Consider the following 18,808-nt stretch of genomic DNA (forward strand, 5'->3'; position numbering starts at 1 on the left):
GAATATCAGCAACCTGCAGGGTCGTGGCCTCCCAAATATGATGGAAAAGTGATTTCCTAAGCGGACTTCTGGTCGTGTCACTACAGACTCCACGAGCGTACTCTGGTGACCAGGGGGGCCTTCCGCCTACAGCTGGAGCACAGCCAAGCGATGCTGTCCAGGGCCTTGCAACTCGCGAACGAGTACGTGTACAGAGTACGACCTAAAAAAAAGCGAAGAGCTGAGCGCAACAGAAAAGATGCAAAGGCGGATATTACAGAGTTGCCGACTTTGCTGCAAAAAAGAGTGGGGGATGAGAAACGGTGCAGAAGAGATGAAGAAAGGATAAGAAAGGGAGTTGAAAGGGAAGGGATTTCGTTGAAGGTAGTAAAGGTGGTCAGTCAGGTGAGGAGAAAAATCAGCATATATCTGCGCTAGGCTCGAACGGGCAGCAACACCTAAAAACAAGTGAGTGAGCCGGGTATGCCCAGCCATGTTTCTTTCCTTTTGCCTCAGGCTGCCATATCTGCATAGTAACACGTGATATTCATTTTTTTGAACGAGATATGCAATCCTTACATAAGTCCCGCCAAAGCATGAATCAAGCGCATGAGTCGCAGTTCGGTGAGTCGAATGAGGTAATGCGCTAGGCTTCCCCATCATGTTAGGTAACCGATTTTCTACACAACAAATGAAGACCGTCCCACCGTTTGAGAAACCTTACAGAGTACTCCATTAACCCCTGGAAACATTCACAACGGAGACACTTATCAAGTAGTTAACCATGAGAACTCTGTTCTTAGTTCTTACAGGCTAGGCCTCAGGAATTTTGGATACTTTCCCTTACTGCTTACTTCTGCTTACTTCACTTTCCAACCGCAATCACGAGTATCCTTCACAGTTTAGACCCCCTTGTGACCATGCAAATCTTCAATCATGAGTAATGAAGGTCTGAACTTTTATATGTCGAGCAAGGTGTGTAAGGTAATACCACTACATACTTGTATTGTTGTTATGGCTGGGGAAATCCGTGCCCATGGAAACTCAATGGGTGGGCAAAATTGTGGATGAGATGGCGACTGCCGACGTCACTAGCCATGGACCAACAGCTCTACTGTGGCACTCCGTTTACGGATGAGACGGCGCCGATGATCGTCACAACAATAGTAGCCCGAGGCGGCATTACAGTGCCTATATCTATATTCCAACACATGCATGGTTGACCGTTTGATCACAATTGACAGCTCTGGGCTTTGCTTTTGAACGGACACGCATAAGCTCGAGCAAGTATGAAAGAATGACATGGGTAGAACTCTAAAGGTTGTAATAGTAAATACATAGCGTAAAAGTACACACAGACCAAGAAACAAAACGCAAGGAAAGAGAGGATTTTACTCCGGACTCCGTTCCGTACAACGGAATCAAGCGGGTAAGGGTCACCACCAAAACATGATGGATCCTTCTGATTGCCGCTGGAAAGCGCGCCGAAATCCTGGCTCAGACTCGGGATATCGGCCGGGTTGAGACTAGTGTGACCGTAACATACAGCCGCCCACCATTACCGCACGGCGTTGCCGTGCGTTACCGTACAGTCCGCGTACCGGCTGTATTAGTACGGCCAGATGGAAAAAAAGGGCCGCGCAAAAGAGCTTCTCCATAACTTGGGAACACCGTGCGGCCCATCTTCCTTTTTCTTTTCTTCTACCGTGTCCTGATATACCCTCTTTCTCTCCTCTCCTTCTTTCCTTCCAACCACTCAACTTACTGCAAGTTGTTCACATTCGCCATGGCTTCCACCTTGAGACTGGGCACCTCTGCTCTCCGTTCCTCCTCCATTGCCGCTAAGCCGGTTGTTCAGTCTGCTGCCTTCAATGGCCTGCGCTGCTACTCTACCGGCAAGGCCAAGGTTCGTTCTACCTCGATAACAATCATTCCTCGAATATTCATACTGATGCTTCTCTGTTTCATAGTCCTTGAAGGAGACTTTCGCTGAGAAGCTCCCTGCCGAGCTCGAGAAGGTCAAGAAGCTCCGCAAGTACGCACACCTCCACGTCCGACCCTCTTCTCTACAGCAGGCCTTGTTAACCAGTCAATCAATGTTTCTAGGGAGCACGGCAGCAAGGTCATCGGCGAGGTCACTCTTGACCAGGCCTATGGTGGTGCCCGTGGTGTCAAGTGCCTCGTGTGGGAGGTATGATGAGGAACTTGGTCAATAAATTTTGAGGAGACTGTCTAACTGACTTCGATAGGGTTCCGTCCTCGACTCTGAGGAGGGTATCCGTTTCCGTGGCCGTACCGTAAGTTGCGAACAACCGAAGAACTATTCGAAATTTATACTGACAGTACTCTAGATCCCCGAGTGCCAGGAGCTCCTCCCCAAGGCTCCCGGTGGTCAGGAGCCTCTTCCTGAGGGTCTCTTCTGGCTCCTCCTGACTGGCGAGATCCCTACTGAGCAGCAGGTCCGCGACCTGTCTGCTGAGTGGGCTGCCCGCTCCGACCTCCCCAAGTTCATTGAGGAGCTCATCGACCGCTGCCCCAGCACTCTGCACCCCATGTCCCAGTTCTCTCTGGCCGTCACCGCTCTTGAGCACGAGTCTGCCTTCGCCAAGGCCTATGCCAAGGGTATCAACAAGAAGGACTACTGGAACTACACCTTCGAGGACTCCATGGACCTCATTGCCAAGCTGCCCACCATCGCTGCCAAGATCTACCGCAACGTCTTCAAGGATGGCAAGGTCGCTCCTATCCAGAAGGACAAGGATTACTCCTACAACTTGGCCAACCAGCTCGGCTACGGCGACAACAACGACTTCGTTGAGCTCATGCGTCTTTACCTGACCATCCACTCCGACCACGAGGGTGGCAACGTCAGTGCTCACACCACCCACCTTGTCGGTAGCGCTCTGAGCTCCCCCATGCTCTCTCTCGCCGCTGGTCTGAACGGTCTGGCTGGTCCTCTCCACGGATTGTAAGTTTCAAATTCTTTCGGTTTCCGTCAAATCGAAGCGCTCTCGCTAATGTTTTCTTTTTCCAATCGCACAGGGCCAACCAGGAAGTCCTTAACTGGCTCACCAAGATGAAGGCCGCCATTGGCAACGACCTCAGCGACGAGGCCATCAAGAACTACCTCTGGTCCACCCTGAACGCCGGCCAGGTCGTTCCCGGATACGGTCACGCCGTCCTTCGTAAGACCGACCCCCGCTACGTGTCTCAGCGCGAGTTCGCTCTTCGCAAGCTGCCCGATGACCCCATGTTCAAGCTGGTCAGCCAGGTCTACAAGATCGCTCCTGGTGTCCTGACCGAGCACGGCAAGACCAAGAACCCCTACCCCAACGTCGATGCTGTAAGTTGCCTCGTGAACCTGCGCTTCAGTTGCATGCGCGACCAGTGTACTGACCGATATGTAGCACTCTGGTGTCCTCCTCCAGTACTACGGCCTGACTGAGGCCAACTACTACACCGTCCTCTTCGGTGTTTCCCGTGCTCTGGGTGTCCTTCCCCAGCTGATCATCGACCGTGCCCTTGGTGCCCCCATTGAGCGCCCCAAGTCCTACAGCACTGAGGCTTTCGCCAAGCTTGTTGGTGCTAAGCTGTAAATGAGTTTGGGATGACATGAAAATCCGGAGGTGATTCTTATTTCTTTTTACGATAAACACAGCATCTTGTATTATGCCTACCCTGTTCTGGTTTAGTATTTTTGTGACTGGGGACGATTTTTAAAAGTGTTGGGGTTTGTTCGATTAATGTATGATAGGACACGGTTCGAGCGGGCCTTGTAACAAACAGCACTTGAGAAATTCCAAGTCAATCGTCTTCTGATTCTTATTTCGTATTAGACCCCGGGACTGTGTATCGCGGAGTGACAGACCAGCAAGCGTAAGGGGGGCACGGAGAGGGGCAAGCTGACATTGCAAGTCGGATGCCGAAGATAAGAATTAGGCAGGGAGAGGCCAAGAGGAGTGGGATCGGCGCGGTCGAGAAACATACGTGATTAGTGCCACCAGTGTCGAGCTGGCTGCAGGTCTGCATATCGGTCAAATCATAGGCCGAAGGTGAAAAAGCTCCGCGGACTGATCGTCGAACAACATAGCCAGTCAGGCAGCAGGGTAAATTGAAGATGCATCGGGTTTCGATCAGGTTTCGGAGAATGAATTGGACATTTACATTGACTTATTTAGATACTTTATTTCAGCCAACGCTAACTGCAAATGTTTCGGGGCGCCATTGGTGACCTCCGGAGCACTCCCATCGTTCCAAGCGGAACAATACGAGCTACGGACAGTGAGATAAGCCAGACTGGAAGTCAGATTGAAAGGACGAGACAGTCAAATGAATAAAAATGAATGAATGGTCTACTCCGGGAATATTTGAAGGAATGATGAGTATTCCGTATGAGACAAGCATATACATAGTAACTGCTACTACGGGCGCCGTAGTCCGGGCGTGTTCAGAGATCCTGGCGGATCCTCCTTATGATCCTCCCATGATCGTGGTTGCTATGGGGGGGCGGAAGGGAGGGACTACTCCGTACTCCGGACTACCTCTCTCCCTTTTTGGTGCCAAGTAGGTTAGTAGTAGAATCTAGATGTGATTATTATTTTTGTAGGAGGTAGATAGATACTCCATAGATAGATAGTTTGGGACTACTATCATTCCAGGGCCAGCTGGACGTGGGTCCCCCCGATCGACCCTCTCAACCGTTTCGGAAAATGAATGCAGCTCCAGGATGTTTGTTGGGGGGGAGCCCGGTTTGCTCCGGGCCTCAACTGAAGCCCTCGGCTGTGGCTCACCGCCGGGCCCGAAGCAGGCTAGTGGCCGCTGTGCCTTGATCAGGTTTAGCGCCATCCCCAATCGGCCGATGGCGGGCGGTGATTGGATCTCATTGGGTTCCTGGTTGTTGCGGTGGTGAGTGTGCTCATTACTACGGAGTACTCCTTGGTACGGAGTGCTTGGATGCGCCCACGCCAGACAAAAAAAGCAACTCTTTGACCTGCAATTGGGAGAAAAAAAACCACCATCTGAATCGATAGGTACGTATGCTCTACCTGGAAGGGCGTCCCACCCCCTCGTTGATCCTTCTTATAATTTCCCTTTTTCCTCTTTTTTCTCCTTCATCTTCTTCCCTCATCTTCATTCATACATACATACTACTGCTTCTACCGTACATATACTCGATACCTTCCCCGGAGCTACCTGCTTACTTGGCCTGTCCTCCTCATCAGTGTCACCTGCCTCCGAACTCACCTTCTTCCATCCACAAACAACCCAAAACCGACTTCGCTTCTGGTCGTTCGTCCTTGACGTTTCCGACCCGCAGACTACCTTCCGATTCTTCGTGATCCCTTAAGGCGACGAAGCCCCCAGATTTCCCTTGGTCAGGGCCCCTTTCAGCGCTCCCAAGGTTAGATATGTCTACCGCTACTGCCGCGACGGCCGCCACTGGCCAGAAACAGCTCGAAAAGAAGCCCGTGAAGTTCAGCAATCTGCTACGTATGTAATATCTGCTACAATCCCGGACGATTAGCGTTTTGAAGGAAATTGGTTCTGATGGCATTGCTACAGTGGGTGCTGGATTGAACCTCTTTGAGTATGTTTTCCCTTCTCACCCGCTTCCTCCAGCGCACCGTGTGTTTCATAACTAACATAGAATAGGGTCACCACTTTGGGTCAGGTACGAAGCAATAACCGAAGCGGTAATTGTCGGCTTATGCTAACTCCGTTTCAATAGCCGCTGGAAGTGATCAAGACGACCATGGCTGCAAACCGGGGCGATAGCTTCGCTGGTGCTATGGGTCGAATTTGGGGCCGTGGCGGGATCCTCGGTTGTAAGTGCTCTTTCCTCCGCTTTCGCTTCTCCGACTAGTGTGGGGTGGTATTGTCTGACACTTGTCATTCACTCTAGATTATCAAGGTCTCATTCCGTGGGCCTGGATTGAGGCCTCCACTAAGGGCGCCGTCCTCCTCTTCGTCGCATCGGAGGCGGAGTTCCGTGCCAAGGTGCTTGGTGCGCCCGACTTCGCCGCCGGTATCGCTGGAGGTATGGTCGGTGGTATCGCACAGGCATACGCGACCATGGGTTTCTGTACCTGCATGAAGACCGTTGAGATCACCAAGCACAAGATGGCCGCCCAGGGCGTCAAGCCCCCCAGCACCTTCGCGACCTTTATGGATATCTACCGCAAGGAGGGCATTCGTGGTATCAACCGTGGTGTCAACGCCGTTGCCATTCGCCAGACCACCAACTGGGGATCCCGCTTCGGTTTCTCTCGCCTGGCTGAAACCGCTATTCGCAAGGTCACCAACAAGGATGAGGGTCAGAAGCTCAACGCGTTTGAGAAGATCCTGGCTTCCGGTCTCGGTGGTGGTCTCTCTGCCTGGAACCAGCCCATTGAGGTGATCCGTGTCGAGATGCAGAGCAAGACCGATGACCCCAACCGCCCCAAGAACCTCACCGTGGGCAAGGCCGCCAAGTACATCTACGACCAGAACGGCATCAAGGGATTGTACCGGGGTGTGGCTCCCCGTGTGGGTCTGGGAATCTGGCAGACCGTCTGCATGGTGGCACTTGGTGACATGTAAGTGGAACAAACTTTCCCCTCTCTTGCATTATCAATACCCCGGGCGGAGCACTTCCTACGGGGGTGGCGCCCCGATCTTCATGTGATAACCGAGGAGTGAACTGGAGCTAACGTGTGGGTCTCCGTTACCCCGAACAGGGCCAAGGAAGCAGTCGAAAAACTGACGGGCGACAAAGTCACCGCTAAGCACTAGAGAAGGTTTGAGATACCCTTCTGCCATGCGCGGTCTCGGTCGGAGGAGCGGATGCTAGATAATCTTACCCATACGGTGTGGAACTTGCTCGGTCCGTAGCTAGCTATGCATAGTGCCGACGAGCATGCCGCAAGAAAGTCTTATGAAACCAAAACTACCTTAGCATAATAATGTTAATATATTCCATATACTAAATAGGCCACGGTTGACCATACGTTGACTTTCCATTGGGAGAAACACATGCACCATTGTCCACCTGTGTTCTGATGCCGTTCGTTTGTTTGTTTGTTATGCATTTTCCCAGTTTATCAAATCCACATATCCCGTGTTACCGAGGAAGAACAGAGTCGAATAGATACACAGTAGGGCCAGCCACCACATACCTAGGTAGATTCACAAGCTTGCTACTATCTACCTACCGAGTAGTGACAGTCACCTCCGGCGTAAATGCCCGTCCTGCCTACTCTCGGCTGAGGAATGACAGTAGTCTCCAGTCAGCCAACGGCCCCTTCGGGAATGTGGGCAAGCCCGGGCCTCTCCCCTTCTTCCCACACGGCTATCTTACACCGTCTTAAAATGAAAGTGACAATCATTCCGTCTCTCCGTCCGTCATCTGTCATGTTGCGCGGGTTTAATCTCTTCCAAAACCCGATTTCCAGGGCCGGCTGGCTGACACCCACACAGCCTTACTACCACTTACCATCCGATCATCTTTTTAGACTCTAGTATAGTATGGTATAGTATAGACTAGTATGCTTGTATCCAAAAACGGACCTTACCCCCTCCTTTCTAAAACCAAAAATTTCCGATATCGCATATGATAATATAGACTAGTATAGTATATGTATGTACTTTTGTCTGAATCATGATACCTTTCTTTTTTTTTCCCCCTCGGTGAACCCTCTACGGTAACTATTCTCCGAACATCCCAGTCATGGCTTGCATATGATTATGATGGCGTGTCTCACTAAGTCATGTTCATGCTCTGTCTAGTACTACCGCATATGTATGCGGGCATCCCTGTTCTAATTTGGGTCAGGTGATGGGATTACTATGGGTGTCGTAAGCACGTGTGTCTTGGTAGTTCAGTTGTATGTCCATATCTATCTATTCATTTGTCGATTTGCTTTTTGATTGGCTGTATCTGTGTGGATTGTGTATGTAGAAATACTAGTAGTAAACAGTGCCGGTGAATTCTAGGACGAGCCGGTGGTTCTATATATAGTACCTTTTTTTATTTCTTCTACAAAGCAATTGATCTATGGTTGGCTGTCTTTTGTTGAGTGGTTGATGGTTGTGAACGGGTTGTTAGAGTGAAAGTGAAAGAGGCAAAGACGGGTGGGTGACCTTGGTGATGTTTTCGTGGTAGGGCAGTCGGGACTTGATACATAGTAGGTATATCAGTACTTACTAGTAGATAGCAGTAGCAGACAGGTAGTAGGTGGGACTGGTAATTTATCATTTAGTACTATGCATATGCTGGTCCAGAGTAGCATTGAGAGTACTATTTTTGTGGTTGATTGTGATAGTAGAGCAGCACTAGTATAATGATATATATATTACTATATGTTACATCATTAAGTTAAGAGGGGAAAGGAGGATGTCGTCGTCGAACAGTTCCACACTGATGCCAATTATATACCCTATTGATAATGGCCACAGGAATGACTTCATTTAGTAAGTCTGCCTATCGGCCAGCTGAGCTTTGATCATCTGACTGGTAACAGACTTGTTGGGGGTTCTTCGGGCAAGCTTTGTGTATCGGAGTGTGTCGGGGTTTGGTTTAACGCTGAGTATCATAGTGTAGAATTGAGATGAACTGGTTGTTAGCTACTACTAAATGAAAATAGGTAGTACTACTATATGATATATATATATTGGGGGTGATGGCTCTATGGAGTAGTACTGGACGTACTGACTCCTACTAAGGCTGTTAGATTATCTAAGTTTATCCATCCATTGCATCGAATATATAGCAACAGCATGGAGGAATAGGGGAAATTATATACCAGATAAATCAAAATCGATACATTTTGCAAATTGGGTTTTTTTTTCAAAACTATTCACAGTAAGTTACTGCAAGCAGCCTACATCGCAGCGGGAGAGGTATTGAACAAAGATGGGTTAAGGTACAATTGTATTACAGACACACAACTACAGCCACATCACAAAAGAGAATATCTGCGGAAAGGTCGATCTAGACACATGATAAAAAATAGAGGGGGTGTTCGGTTTTTTCCAAAGCCAGTCTAATATGTATTGTATACATGTTTAAACAGTCAGACCAAGGTCCTCGCCGTAGGGGAGCTGGAAGAGGTCTCCAACAGTGGCGACGGAGGCCTTGCCAGACAGGAAGGACTTGGCAACCTGTGTGTAGAACATTAGCCATTGCTCCCCAAAATGATTATTGCCGCAGAAAACAAGAGGAGATGAATTGATAAACTTACATCCTGGACCTGAGCCTCAGTGACGGCATCAATGCTCTGAGCAACCTCACCAATCTGGTAAGGCTTGCTGCCGTTGATGAGAGCGGAACCGGTAGCCTCGAGACCAGTCTCAAGGGTCTGGGCGGACTCGAGAGCGCGGAACTTGGCGAGGGCAACGGCCTTCTTGATCTCCTCGGCGGCAACCTCACCGGCGGCAACCTTCTTGAGAAGGTCGACGGCGTTCTTACCAACAGAAGTGATCTGGTCGGCCTTACCGGAGAGAGCAATGGTGAAGAGACCAGCATCCGAGTAGGTCAGGTTCTGGGTCGAGGCACGGACCTGGGAGAAGCCCTGGGTGGCCTGGGCGAGGAGGGAGAAACCGGGGGTCCACTTGATGGAGGACTCACCACCCAGAAGGGCAGCGAGGACGGAGGCCTCGGGCTTGTAGGCAGCGGTTCCGAAGGCACCGGAGCCAGGGAAGGCAATCACAAGGGCGTTGCCGGCCTTGGTGGAGACACGCTGCTCACCACCGTAGTACTTGGAGGCAGCGCTCTGGAGCTGGGCACCGCTGGGAACGGCCTTGAAGAAGTCACCAACCCACTTGGAGACGTCGGCGGAGCTGGCACCGCTGCCAACAAGAGCGATGTTGGACTTGGCAAAGGCCTGCTGAGCGTACTCATGCAGAGCCTCAGCGGAGAGGTACTTCTCGAGGGGAACGGTGGTCGAGGGGGTGATGCTCTCACCCAGGCCACGGTGGAAGGCGACGGCGTGAGCGGCATCGACAGCGAGAGCCTCGGGGTTGGCGGCAAAAGCCTGTTGTCTGTACTTGAGGGTCTTGAGGACAACCTCGCTCAACTCGTGGGCTGAGAAGCCGAATTAGACCGGTTCGTCTGACATTTGGAGGAGGGGGAAGGGGTGGCGGCATATTCCCGTTGTCTCCTTACTCACCTGCAAACTTGGTCTGAGAAGCAACCTCGGCGAGAAGTTCAGCGAAGTAGGGGAGATCGCCAGAGAGGAACTTGGCCTTGAGGACGACGTTCTCGCGAGAGTGTGTAGAGGAAACTTCACCGCCCAGCAGTTCGACTTCCCGATTGATCCGCAGTGCCGAGCGCTTCAGCGTAGACTGTGCATTAATAAGAAGAATTGGTTAGCAATTGCCTAAGAGAATAGTGTAGTAGAGAGCGTGGATGTCGGATTGAAGCCAGGAAGGACGAACCTTGAAAGCGAACTGTTCGAGGGCATCGGAGAAGCCAGGGACGGGCTGGTAACGGGGACCAGCCTTTGCAACCAGAGCAAGGGTGCTGGTAGGGCCAGCAACTTCCCGGTTGGCGACCTTCACACCAGCAGACTCAGAGACGTCGTACTGGAGACCAGGAGTGGCAGCAGAGGCCATGCCCCGACGGCTGCTGGCGCCAGCAGCAGAGCACTGCTTCTGGAGCGCACGGGGCGCATTCCGGCTGAAAGTAGACCGCGACAGCATCATCGCATGTGTGAGAGGGATAGAGGAGGGCGAGGAGAGTGGTTAGCCGAGAAGCTCGACAGCAATTGGGAGGGTTGAGAGGAGTGGGAGCAGGGGAAGGCTGCTGGCGGTCGTTGGGCGGATCAGAAACGATGTCTGAAAAGCTTCAAGATGCCGGCTGGTCTTGATTACTCGCCCCGTGATTGGCCCGAAATGCGAGTGCGGGCGGAACCGGCTTTTCCTCGTCCTCCGGGTCACCTGATTCCTTATGTGAGCAGGTGTCCCGTGCAAAGTAGTAATATATTAATGCCTCAGGCCAACAATCACAATGACATTTCGCAGATCACGCTTTCTCTCCTTCTCCGATTGCCGAAAAAAAGTATCCCCAATCTTGATCATCGTTGCTCCGGCTTCCTCATTTCGCGCCTGTCGTTCCTTTCTTGCACTTTACCTCATGCGATTCCCTCGGTGACCTTCCCCTCCCTTCTAGAGAATTGAAGCTTTTCGCATTCTCTAGAAGCCATCCATCATGACTTCCCAAGTATGCGATCAATTCCCCTTCCCCTCTCTTCCCGCCCCTCATCTTTACCACTGCTAATGGTCCGAGTAACAGTACGCGGCAGAGCTATGTGCGCTCTTGGTCGAGGATAATTTTGGGGAGCTTTTTGCGGTATGCTCGCTTTTGCTCACTTGGTAACCCGCTGCATCCATGAAAAACCATATAGTCGGTGTCAATTTGCGGGCCACATCGAGCAACAGGCTGACCGTCATCCGTCTTCGCCAGCGTATCTTCTCAACCCTCCAGCGCTATGACCGGCTCTCATTACCGCGACTAAAGTTCTACTCGCGCCTCTCCGATCGTCAACTTCGTCATGGACTTTCCGCCATGATACAACACCACCTGGTGTACCATTACACTTCCTACGACGATGGCGTTACCTATTACGAACCAAACCTCCAGGCTGCATATTACCTTGTTCGCTCTGGCAAGATCCTGGAGTTCATTGAAGAACGGCTTGGGAAGTATGCGGCTACCCTTATGGAAACCATTATGTATCTCGGACACGCACAAGTCGGCCACCTCGAAACCATCCCGGAACTACAACCCGCACCACCTAAAGCGAATGGTGTGAAACAGGAAACCGAAGGTGAAGAGACCGAAGAACAGATGAATGGCGATGATGAGCACACCTCCGAACAGCCGGCGCTATTACATCCTACCCTGAAAATCCTGGCTTCCCACGGTTATATCTTTCGTGTGCGCGATGCGCAATTCCAAAGCTACGCTGACAATGCCCTGGATGCGGAACGTGCCATTAAGTCGCGACCTGATGTCAAGCAGCTTAAGGGTAAGAAGCTGGACGAAACAGTCCTGGAAGGGACTCTTACTCTTCTGAAGGAAAGACTCGATGGGGACCTTACCCGCGGGCTCATGCATAACGGGTTACCCCGGGGCGCGAAGAGGAGGCATGGTACCGGGTCTGCGGATGCTTCAAACAAAAAGGCACGAATGGACTACGCCGATGCTGATGAGGATGATGATGAAGAGGAGGAGAACGAATGGTCGGATGACGAGATGGGCGGGGATACCACTCCCATGGAGGTGAGACTCTGCATAAAACTCTCATATATATCCGCTTGACTGATGGTTTTGTTCAATATAGTTGGCTACTGTTGTCCGCGTGAACTATGAGAAACTCGACGTTGCTCTTCGGAACCGACGGTTTTTGGATCTTGCGGAGATGAACTCATCGCCAGTAACTGCACAGGTCTACGAGGGCCTCCTACGACGCATAGAATACCAAACCAAGCAATGCCGAGATAGTGCTGAGATACCGCGCGAAGGAGAGGAAGGCGAGCAATACTCTGTCCCCATCGCTCTTAGTGCGGTGACAGAAGAAGTCGACCCGCAGTTGGACCTTGCAGGCTCCATAGGTCCCATGGAGATACCACAGACCATCAACAAACGTGGGAAACGGCCTTTGGAGGACAGTGTCAATGGAACCGACCGTGAAGGATCAGAAGCCCCCAGCCGCACCTACGAGGTAGACCAACACCTTTCTCTGCTCTCGCAGCCCCCCTACAACCTCACATCTAAGCGCCTACTTTCCGGACTCATCACCTGGACCGTCGAATTCCGACACCTAGCGCGCAAGCTCCGCCACCTAGAACTGGAACGAATGATTGAAGCCCGCTACGGCGACGTCGCTTTACGAGTGATCCGCGTACTGCACGCCAAGGGCAAGCTCGACGAGAAGCGCCTACAGGAAATCAGTCTTCTCCCCTTCAAAGACCTGCGTCAAGTCCTCGCTAGCATGCAGTCCGGTGGATTCGTGGATCTGCAAGAAGTCCCCCGAGACGCACAGCGACAGCCCTCTCGCACGATCTACCTCTGGTACTACGATCCGGACCGCATCCGGAGCAGCATTCTGGAGGACACGTACAAGGCCATGTCTAGGTGTATGCAACGCCTGCGCTTCGAGCGGAACCGACTCAAGGAGTTCCTGGAGAAGACGGAGCGGAGTGACGTAAAGGGCAATGAGGAACGCTATCTGTCTCAGGCTGAGTTGACCCTGTTGGAACAGTGGAAGGCTAAAGAGGCCTTGTTGCTTGGGGAAGTGGCCCGGTTGGATGAGATGGTTGCGGTCATGCGAGACTACTGATTGGAATGATCGATTGCATCCCCTTTTCTTCTTTTCTATGATCAAGGAATATGACGTTTGGAACGATTCCACATATCAATGCTGTATGTCTCAGACTGGCATTTTATATACATCTAGATGGGTTGCCATAGGCAGTCTGCATCCAAAGCCTTTGCTGGCTTTTGCCTACGTCAATGTATACTATCAATACCAAAGTAACCTCCATACCCAATCTTATTTCAGGAAAATACCGAGAAATTGCGGTCTAGATACAGTAACATTAGAATGGAAAAGTTGAAAAATCTCCGGAAGTAAATGTAACACACCCGCGTGACAGGATCCCTTACGTGGAAAGGCTCAGGTAGCTACTGCCACCACGAACGAAACGCTGCCAAAAGCAGGAGGGGCAGAAGAAAAGCAATAGGGTCATGTACAAGAAGTGAAAAGGGAGCAGGAAATGGCAATGGAGAAGAAAAATGCAGCTTACACCCGGAACCCCTTCTCATTAACCCGCGTGAAAAGAGACAAGAACCACCCCGTTTATTAACATTTCCAGAAATGACAGAAGCAGCCACCGTAACTCACAAAATAAAAAGCCATCAAGATACGTGTAATGTCACCCGACGCTTCCCAGTAAAACACCGGTCTATACTTTTGCTCAAATCCACGCTCGTAACACATATCACATCATAGTGATCTTTAGGCAAGGGTCAGTCCAGCTCGGGAATCAACTCGACTGCGAGGTTTCAATCGTAGCCCTATGAAGAGGGGCCTATCTCGACACTGGTGGCTGCCGATTCCGTATCAACGGCATTTCCTTCTTTCCCATTTTCAGGGTTCGTTGTGTTGTCATCACGCTTTGCCGGCCCCTTTCCTTCCCCTAGGCGCTCTTCAGCGGCTGCTAATTTGCCCTTTGTTTCTTCCAGTTCCTGTTGTAATGCTTTGATATAATCAATAGCCATCTCCACAGTGCTAGCCTTGCTGATAGGTTGGTTTCCAGCCTTTTCCTTTTCCTTCTCCTTCTCCTTTTCTTTTTCCCCTCCCTTGGCGTTGCACATTGCAGCTTCTTTAGCATGCTTTATCTGAACGAATGATGCCGGGATAAGGGTCTCAATCTCCTTGAGCGCATTGTTGATGCGATTCCTCCGTCCCTGTTCTGCGAGTTTATGATTTGTCCGCTTTGAGCTCAGGTTCTCGGCCAAGGTTTCAGGGTAGGAGACGCCAGGCAAAAGAGTGCCATCTAGGATATGCTGATAGTTCGACTTTGACGCAAGGTACAGGGCTGAAGTTTCGCTTGTAATCCCTCCTAGACAACACTAGTTAGCTTGATACGCCGCAAAAGGTGCCCAGGAGCAACTCTTCAGTCGATCAAAGACTGCCGGGTAATGAAGGCGCAGATTGGGTAGAGAGCACTTACCATCACCGCGCACCAATGGTTGTATGCTGGGGCTTATCTTGGGACGTAAATTAGGGCTAGGCTGAGACGAGCTGAGGCTCTGCCGCTTTCGGCCTAGAGGCCCCAACTTCGGAGTATCAGACTTCTTGGGCACCGGTCCGCTAGGGGAGGGCATGGCCAAAGAACGGGGACTGGGCGCGATAGAATTGGCAGGTCTGTTGATCACTGGGGCAGACTTGGGCTCCATGGCAGGGGTAGCGCTTCCTGGTGTAGTAGTTGAAGAGGTCGAGTCCGCCCGTACCGTGGTGTCAATGCGGCTCACTGGAGGTCTCGAGACTGATCCATATGAGGTAGCTGATTCTGGAAGGACAACATCTTCCATAATATCGTCATGTGGCTCAGAGGGAGCAGGCCTAGACACAGTTGCCATCGGGCCAGTAGAGGCGTTGCTGTGTGGGGACCGTTGGATGCGCATCAGCAAAGCCGGGGTTGCGGGTTCATTGGCTTGCGACACCTGAGTGGTCTGGGGGGCAATCGCGGGAGACTTGCGGGACGGAGGAAGAGCAGGTGGCGGCATCAGTGGTTCAGATAGAGGCTCTGGAGAGACGGAATCCTGCCCAGAGCTCTCGTTACTCCCGTAGCGGAGACCACTACCACCGGAGCTGCGCGATTTGCTACTTCCCTGGTCCTGGCTTAGACTATTCAAGACCTCATCCGAGTTGATGTTCAAAAGTGACTTTTTCCGTGCCTGTGGCCGAACTGAAGGCGATTGTTGCTTTTTAGCGCGAGCGGAGAAGGACTTGGTGTTTGAAGGCTGGCGCCGATGTTTCCGCATCAGACCCGGCGAGGAGGGGGCTGACGACATAGGGAGTGCATTATCGGCTGGGGAGGGCACGAATCCCATTTCAGAGATTTGGCCAGTGTGGAAGGGGTAGCCAGTGGGATTGGAAGTGTGAGCTTCGAGAGCCGGCGAGGTGAGAGGGGTGAAGTACTCTCCAGGGATGGTGTATTCAGGGAAGCGAAATTGACTTTCCAATGGGGTCATGGCAGGTGAGACCAGGGGGGTGTAAAGGGCCTGCGAAGAGCGGGTGCATGCATTAGATCATGCAGGCTAAACTCCAGATCTTGAATGGATGGACCATGCTTACCTGTTCGTCATTCATTCGAGTGAACCGCTCGTACATCTCATGACCGTCATCTGTCCGGAGTGAGTGCGTAGCGGCACTTCCCTGGAGCTCGATACTGTTAGGGGTGGGGGGTATCACTGTCTGACCATGAGGAACGTAAGCCTGCGTCGTCGGGTGCGAGTGGTGGGACATCTGGTGTGACTGTTCCTGCATCGGTTGGTGCTGCTGTTGAGGGTGAAAGTACTGGGGCTGCGGGGGCTTGTGCGCGTAGAATGCCGGGGTGACTGGGGCATTCGAGTATGACGAGGGATGCGGCTGGACCTGCTGCCCATGGTTGGAGAGGTCGAGAGAGAAATCATTGTTCATGAGAGCATATGACGGCGACTGGGTGGTAACATTATCGGTATCCATGCGGACCAATTGCTCCTGCGCAGGTGCTGTTGTGGCGGGCATCGACATGGAGGCCGGGTGGGCAAGAGGCCGGGAAGCGTGAGGGTCACTTGGCCCATGCCCCTCCACATCAGGGAACTGCATGCCAAACTCGAGGAAGTTGGAGAATTCATCATCGCCCGGGTTGGTCATATCTGACCAAGCCAGAGGATGCTCTTGCTCCATGACGAGGAATGCCGCCTTCCGAATGGTAACGACAAGTTAGGAGAAAGGAAGACAAGACGTTGGAGATGACCGATCGGAAGTGGGATTTTAGGGTGCGGGCGAAGTGAGGGCCAATCGTGCCGGAGAAAGGGAAGGCAAAGTCAAAAGCAAACCCGGTAGGCTAGGAACGAATGATTTTCGGGACCGCGGCGCAAAAGAGAGGAAGGGAATAACAGGGCGGGCGAGCAAAAAGCTCAACAAGAATTGCTGGGCATGGCGAGAGCGGTGACGATGGTAAAGAAGAAGAGGAGGCGATGATGGTGATGGTAGGTAATGGTAAGGCTCAAGCCCAAGTAGACGTAGTATGAGGGAAGTACGAAGGAGAAGAGGTAGAGAGAGAGAGAGAAGGAAGGAAACGGTAGAGGAAGCAGAAGGAGAGGGTACCGGCGGTGGTGGAGGGGGCCACGGAAGGAAGACAGAGAGCAGAGGCAGGATACAGAACAAAATTAATTGAGGAACTAAACTCAAGAGAGTAAGTGTAAATCAAGAGATTAATCCTGCCGTAGTCGAGATTTTATTATTTTTTTTAATTGTTGATAATATAGCGAGAACAGCAGAAATGGGTGTACCATTTATTCAAGCCATGGTGGGAAGGTTAATTAGCGGACAGAGGGCGGGGGGGCAACAGCGGCGCAGGAGATTCGTAAAGAGTGGACTTTTAGTTAGTTCATGGTGAGTCGATTACCGGGGGGAGGGTGGAATAATTGTGGATAATCCTCGGAGTCCCTAAAACGCTAAAGGTTAAGTTCGACGGCTTTTACAGACACAATCTGGTCCGGAGGTGCCAGTCCGGAGAGGAGGAGAGGAGGAGACGAGGAGAAAGAGGATCCCCGGCAGTGCAGCCTTCGACCGGAGAATTGGAAGGGAAATGAATGAAGGGACTAGACCAACTTAGGTCGGTCTTGCCTAGGCAGGTAGGTATGGTCGTTCTGGTACCTTGGTATTGTATCACCAAAACCAATACATTACTAGTGGAATCTCATCTGTCCAATGAGACTAGAATTGTTGCTTGTCTTCCATTGGGTCTGCAGAGGCCATCCTTGCCCGTTTGGGACAAGCCCCATCACAGAGCCTGAGTTGATAACAGTCGGCTGGATTCGATCTAGCGCTTGGACTGCAGCCTGTCTCTGTCTTAGGGTACCTGGGGAGTAAAAACGGGAAAAAGGACACACCGAATCCCAAGGGTTGCTCGGTAGACCCAAACCAAGAAATAACCCATGCTTGTTCCTTCGGGTCGTTCAACTGAAGGAAAGCCGCCTCGAGGCTCTCGGGGAGCAATGACTACTACTGAGCGCAGCCCTCCGCACAATTCATACTTGTTATACGCACCCACAATTCCCCAACGATATAAATTGTCGGCGTGGGATATTTGCGCACATATCACGGCCGGTCAATAAACATCTAAATCATAGAGTGGAGCTTCGTGCTGCGGATAATAACGGTCCGGATCTAGAGAATAGTAGATTCTTCCTAGGTTAGTAGTGCTTGTGTAGATATTAACTTTTAACAGTTGTCCTGCAGCGCGTAGCGAATTTCCTGCTCTTCGTCTACGTCTCTATTCTTCTTTGATGCAATCGTAGCAATTTCGTTCGTAACAATATAGCCCGAATAAAAACAACAATAGCAGGGACAGATCATGGCCACGGCCCAGAATCTCTGCAGGGGTGGGAATGTGACAAATCAGCTCTCAAGAAGACAGCCTGTCTCCCAGCTCTGTCATCCACGGAGGGCTCCATCCCGGGGGGGTTCCCCCCCAACACAAAGTACTTTACTAGTTACTACAGCAGATGGTCTACTACTCTGGTAGTGTGAGTGGGTAACATTACTAGGCCCCACCTAATGGCGACAAGAGGCAGGGGTCAGAATGGAGCCCTTGGGAGAGGGTAACTTTAAGCTAAAATAACAGCACGATTTGACTCCTTCAACGAGTGGCTGCCGGGATTGATTCTTCCCTGCCTTTCAACTTTGCTTCTTTTTAGTGGTTGGCGTTGCTTCACGGCCTAGTAGAAGTAGTACTAGTATTGTGTGCAGGTACACAGTATAATACCCGCCTAGTAAGCAGGTCACAACCAGTTTCTTTCAATTCCAGGAGAATATGGCCTGAGCTCTGCATGCTCATCTATAGTTGAGGAACTTGAGTCAAAGTCATCGCTTCGGCTACGTGAACTGATTATGATCATGATCTCAAATGCTGAAGAACATTGGGAAAGGACGCCGCCCATGCTCGTATGATGACCCTTGCAAGCCTTTTCGGAAGGCACTGGCATGAAGAGCGCCCCGGATGTTCCCGTAACGATTTCTTTTCCTCTTTTTTTGTTCGTTACATTGCACCCCTACCCCTAGAACACACCAAC

General features: G+C 51.4%; 5 protein-coding genes across 5 annotated transcripts; 3 read left to right on the forward strand and 2 right to left on the reverse strand.

Annotated features, from left to right (window-relative positions):
- Nucleotides 1-1,765: 1,765 nt before the first annotated feature.
- Nucleotides 1,766-3,575, forward strand: cit1 (citrate (Si)-synthase CIT1; the record flags this gene model as incomplete). The annotated part of the gene is made up of 7 exons (XM_025661341.1): nt 1,766-1,885; nt 1,950-2,014; nt 2,086-2,170; nt 2,229-2,276; nt 2,331-2,947; nt 3,022-3,322; nt 3,387-3,575. The coding sequence occupies 7 exons, from the start codon at nt 1,766-1,768 to the stop codon at nt 3,573-3,575; spliced, it is 1,425 nt and encodes a 474-aa protein (XP_025520485.1).
- Nucleotides 3,576-5,300: 1,725 nt separating this feature from the next.
- BO85DRAFT_443905 (putative mitochondrial DNA replication protein (Yhm2)) lies at nt 5,301-6,876 on the forward strand. The gene is made up of 6 exons (XM_025658895.1): nt 5,301-5,469; nt 5,542-5,566; nt 5,632-5,650; nt 5,708-5,804; nt 5,882-6,554; nt 6,696-6,876. The coding sequence occupies exons 1-6, from the start codon at nt 5,388-5,390 to the stop codon at nt 6,748-6,750; spliced, it is 951 nt and encodes a 316-aa protein (XP_025520486.1). The 5' UTR covers nt 5,301-5,387; the 3' UTR covers nt 6,751-6,876.
- A 1,995-nt stretch (nt 6,877-8,871) lies between these two features.
- BO85DRAFT_409604 (ubiquinol--cytochrome-c reductase subunit 2) lies at nt 8,872-10,784 on the reverse strand. Its single transcript, XM_025657439.1, has 4 exons — nt 10,393-10,784; nt 10,125-10,299; nt 9,198-10,039; nt 8,872-9,117 (listed from the first exon to the last, which is right to left on the reverse strand). The coding sequence occupies exons 1-4, from the start codon at nt 10,657-10,659 to the stop codon at nt 9,022-9,024; spliced, it is 1,380 nt and encodes a 459-aa protein (XP_025520487.1). The 5' UTR covers nt 10,660-10,784; the 3' UTR covers nt 8,872-9,021.
- Nucleotides 10,785-11,018: 234 nt separating this feature from the next.
- Nucleotides 11,019-13,521, forward strand: BO85DRAFT_385956 (putative DNA directed RNA polymerase III subunit Rpc82). Its single transcript, XM_025656619.1, has 4 exons — nt 11,019-11,176; nt 11,249-11,305; nt 11,420-12,238; nt 12,300-13,521. The coding sequence occupies exons 1-4, from the start codon at nt 11,165-11,167 to the stop codon at nt 13,296-13,298; spliced, it is 1,887 nt and encodes a 628-aa protein (XP_025520488.1). The 5' UTR covers nt 11,019-11,164; the 3' UTR covers nt 13,299-13,521.
- A 408-nt stretch (nt 13,522-13,929) lies between these two features.
- BO85DRAFT_2728 (phosphate-sensing transcription factor PHO4) lies at nt 13,930-16,801 on the reverse strand. The gene is made up of 3 exons (XM_025655111.1): nt 15,822-16,801; nt 14,695-15,748; nt 13,930-14,583 (listed from the first exon to the last, which is right to left on the reverse strand). The coding sequence occupies exons 1-3, from the start codon at nt 16,413-16,415 to the stop codon at nt 14,036-14,038; spliced, it is 2,196 nt and encodes a 731-aa protein (XP_025520489.1). The 5' UTR covers nt 16,416-16,801; the 3' UTR covers nt 13,930-14,035.
- Between the last annotated feature and the right edge of the window lie 2,007 nt (nt 16,802-18,808).

Source organism: Aspergillus piperis (assembly GCF_003184755.1).
Source record: "Aspergillus piperis CBS 112811 unplaced genomic scaffold BO85scaffold_1, whole genome shotgun sequence".
Classification (NCBI taxonomy): Eukaryota; Fungi; Ascomycota; class Eurotiomycetes; order Eurotiales; family Aspergillaceae; genus Aspergillus; species Aspergillus piperis.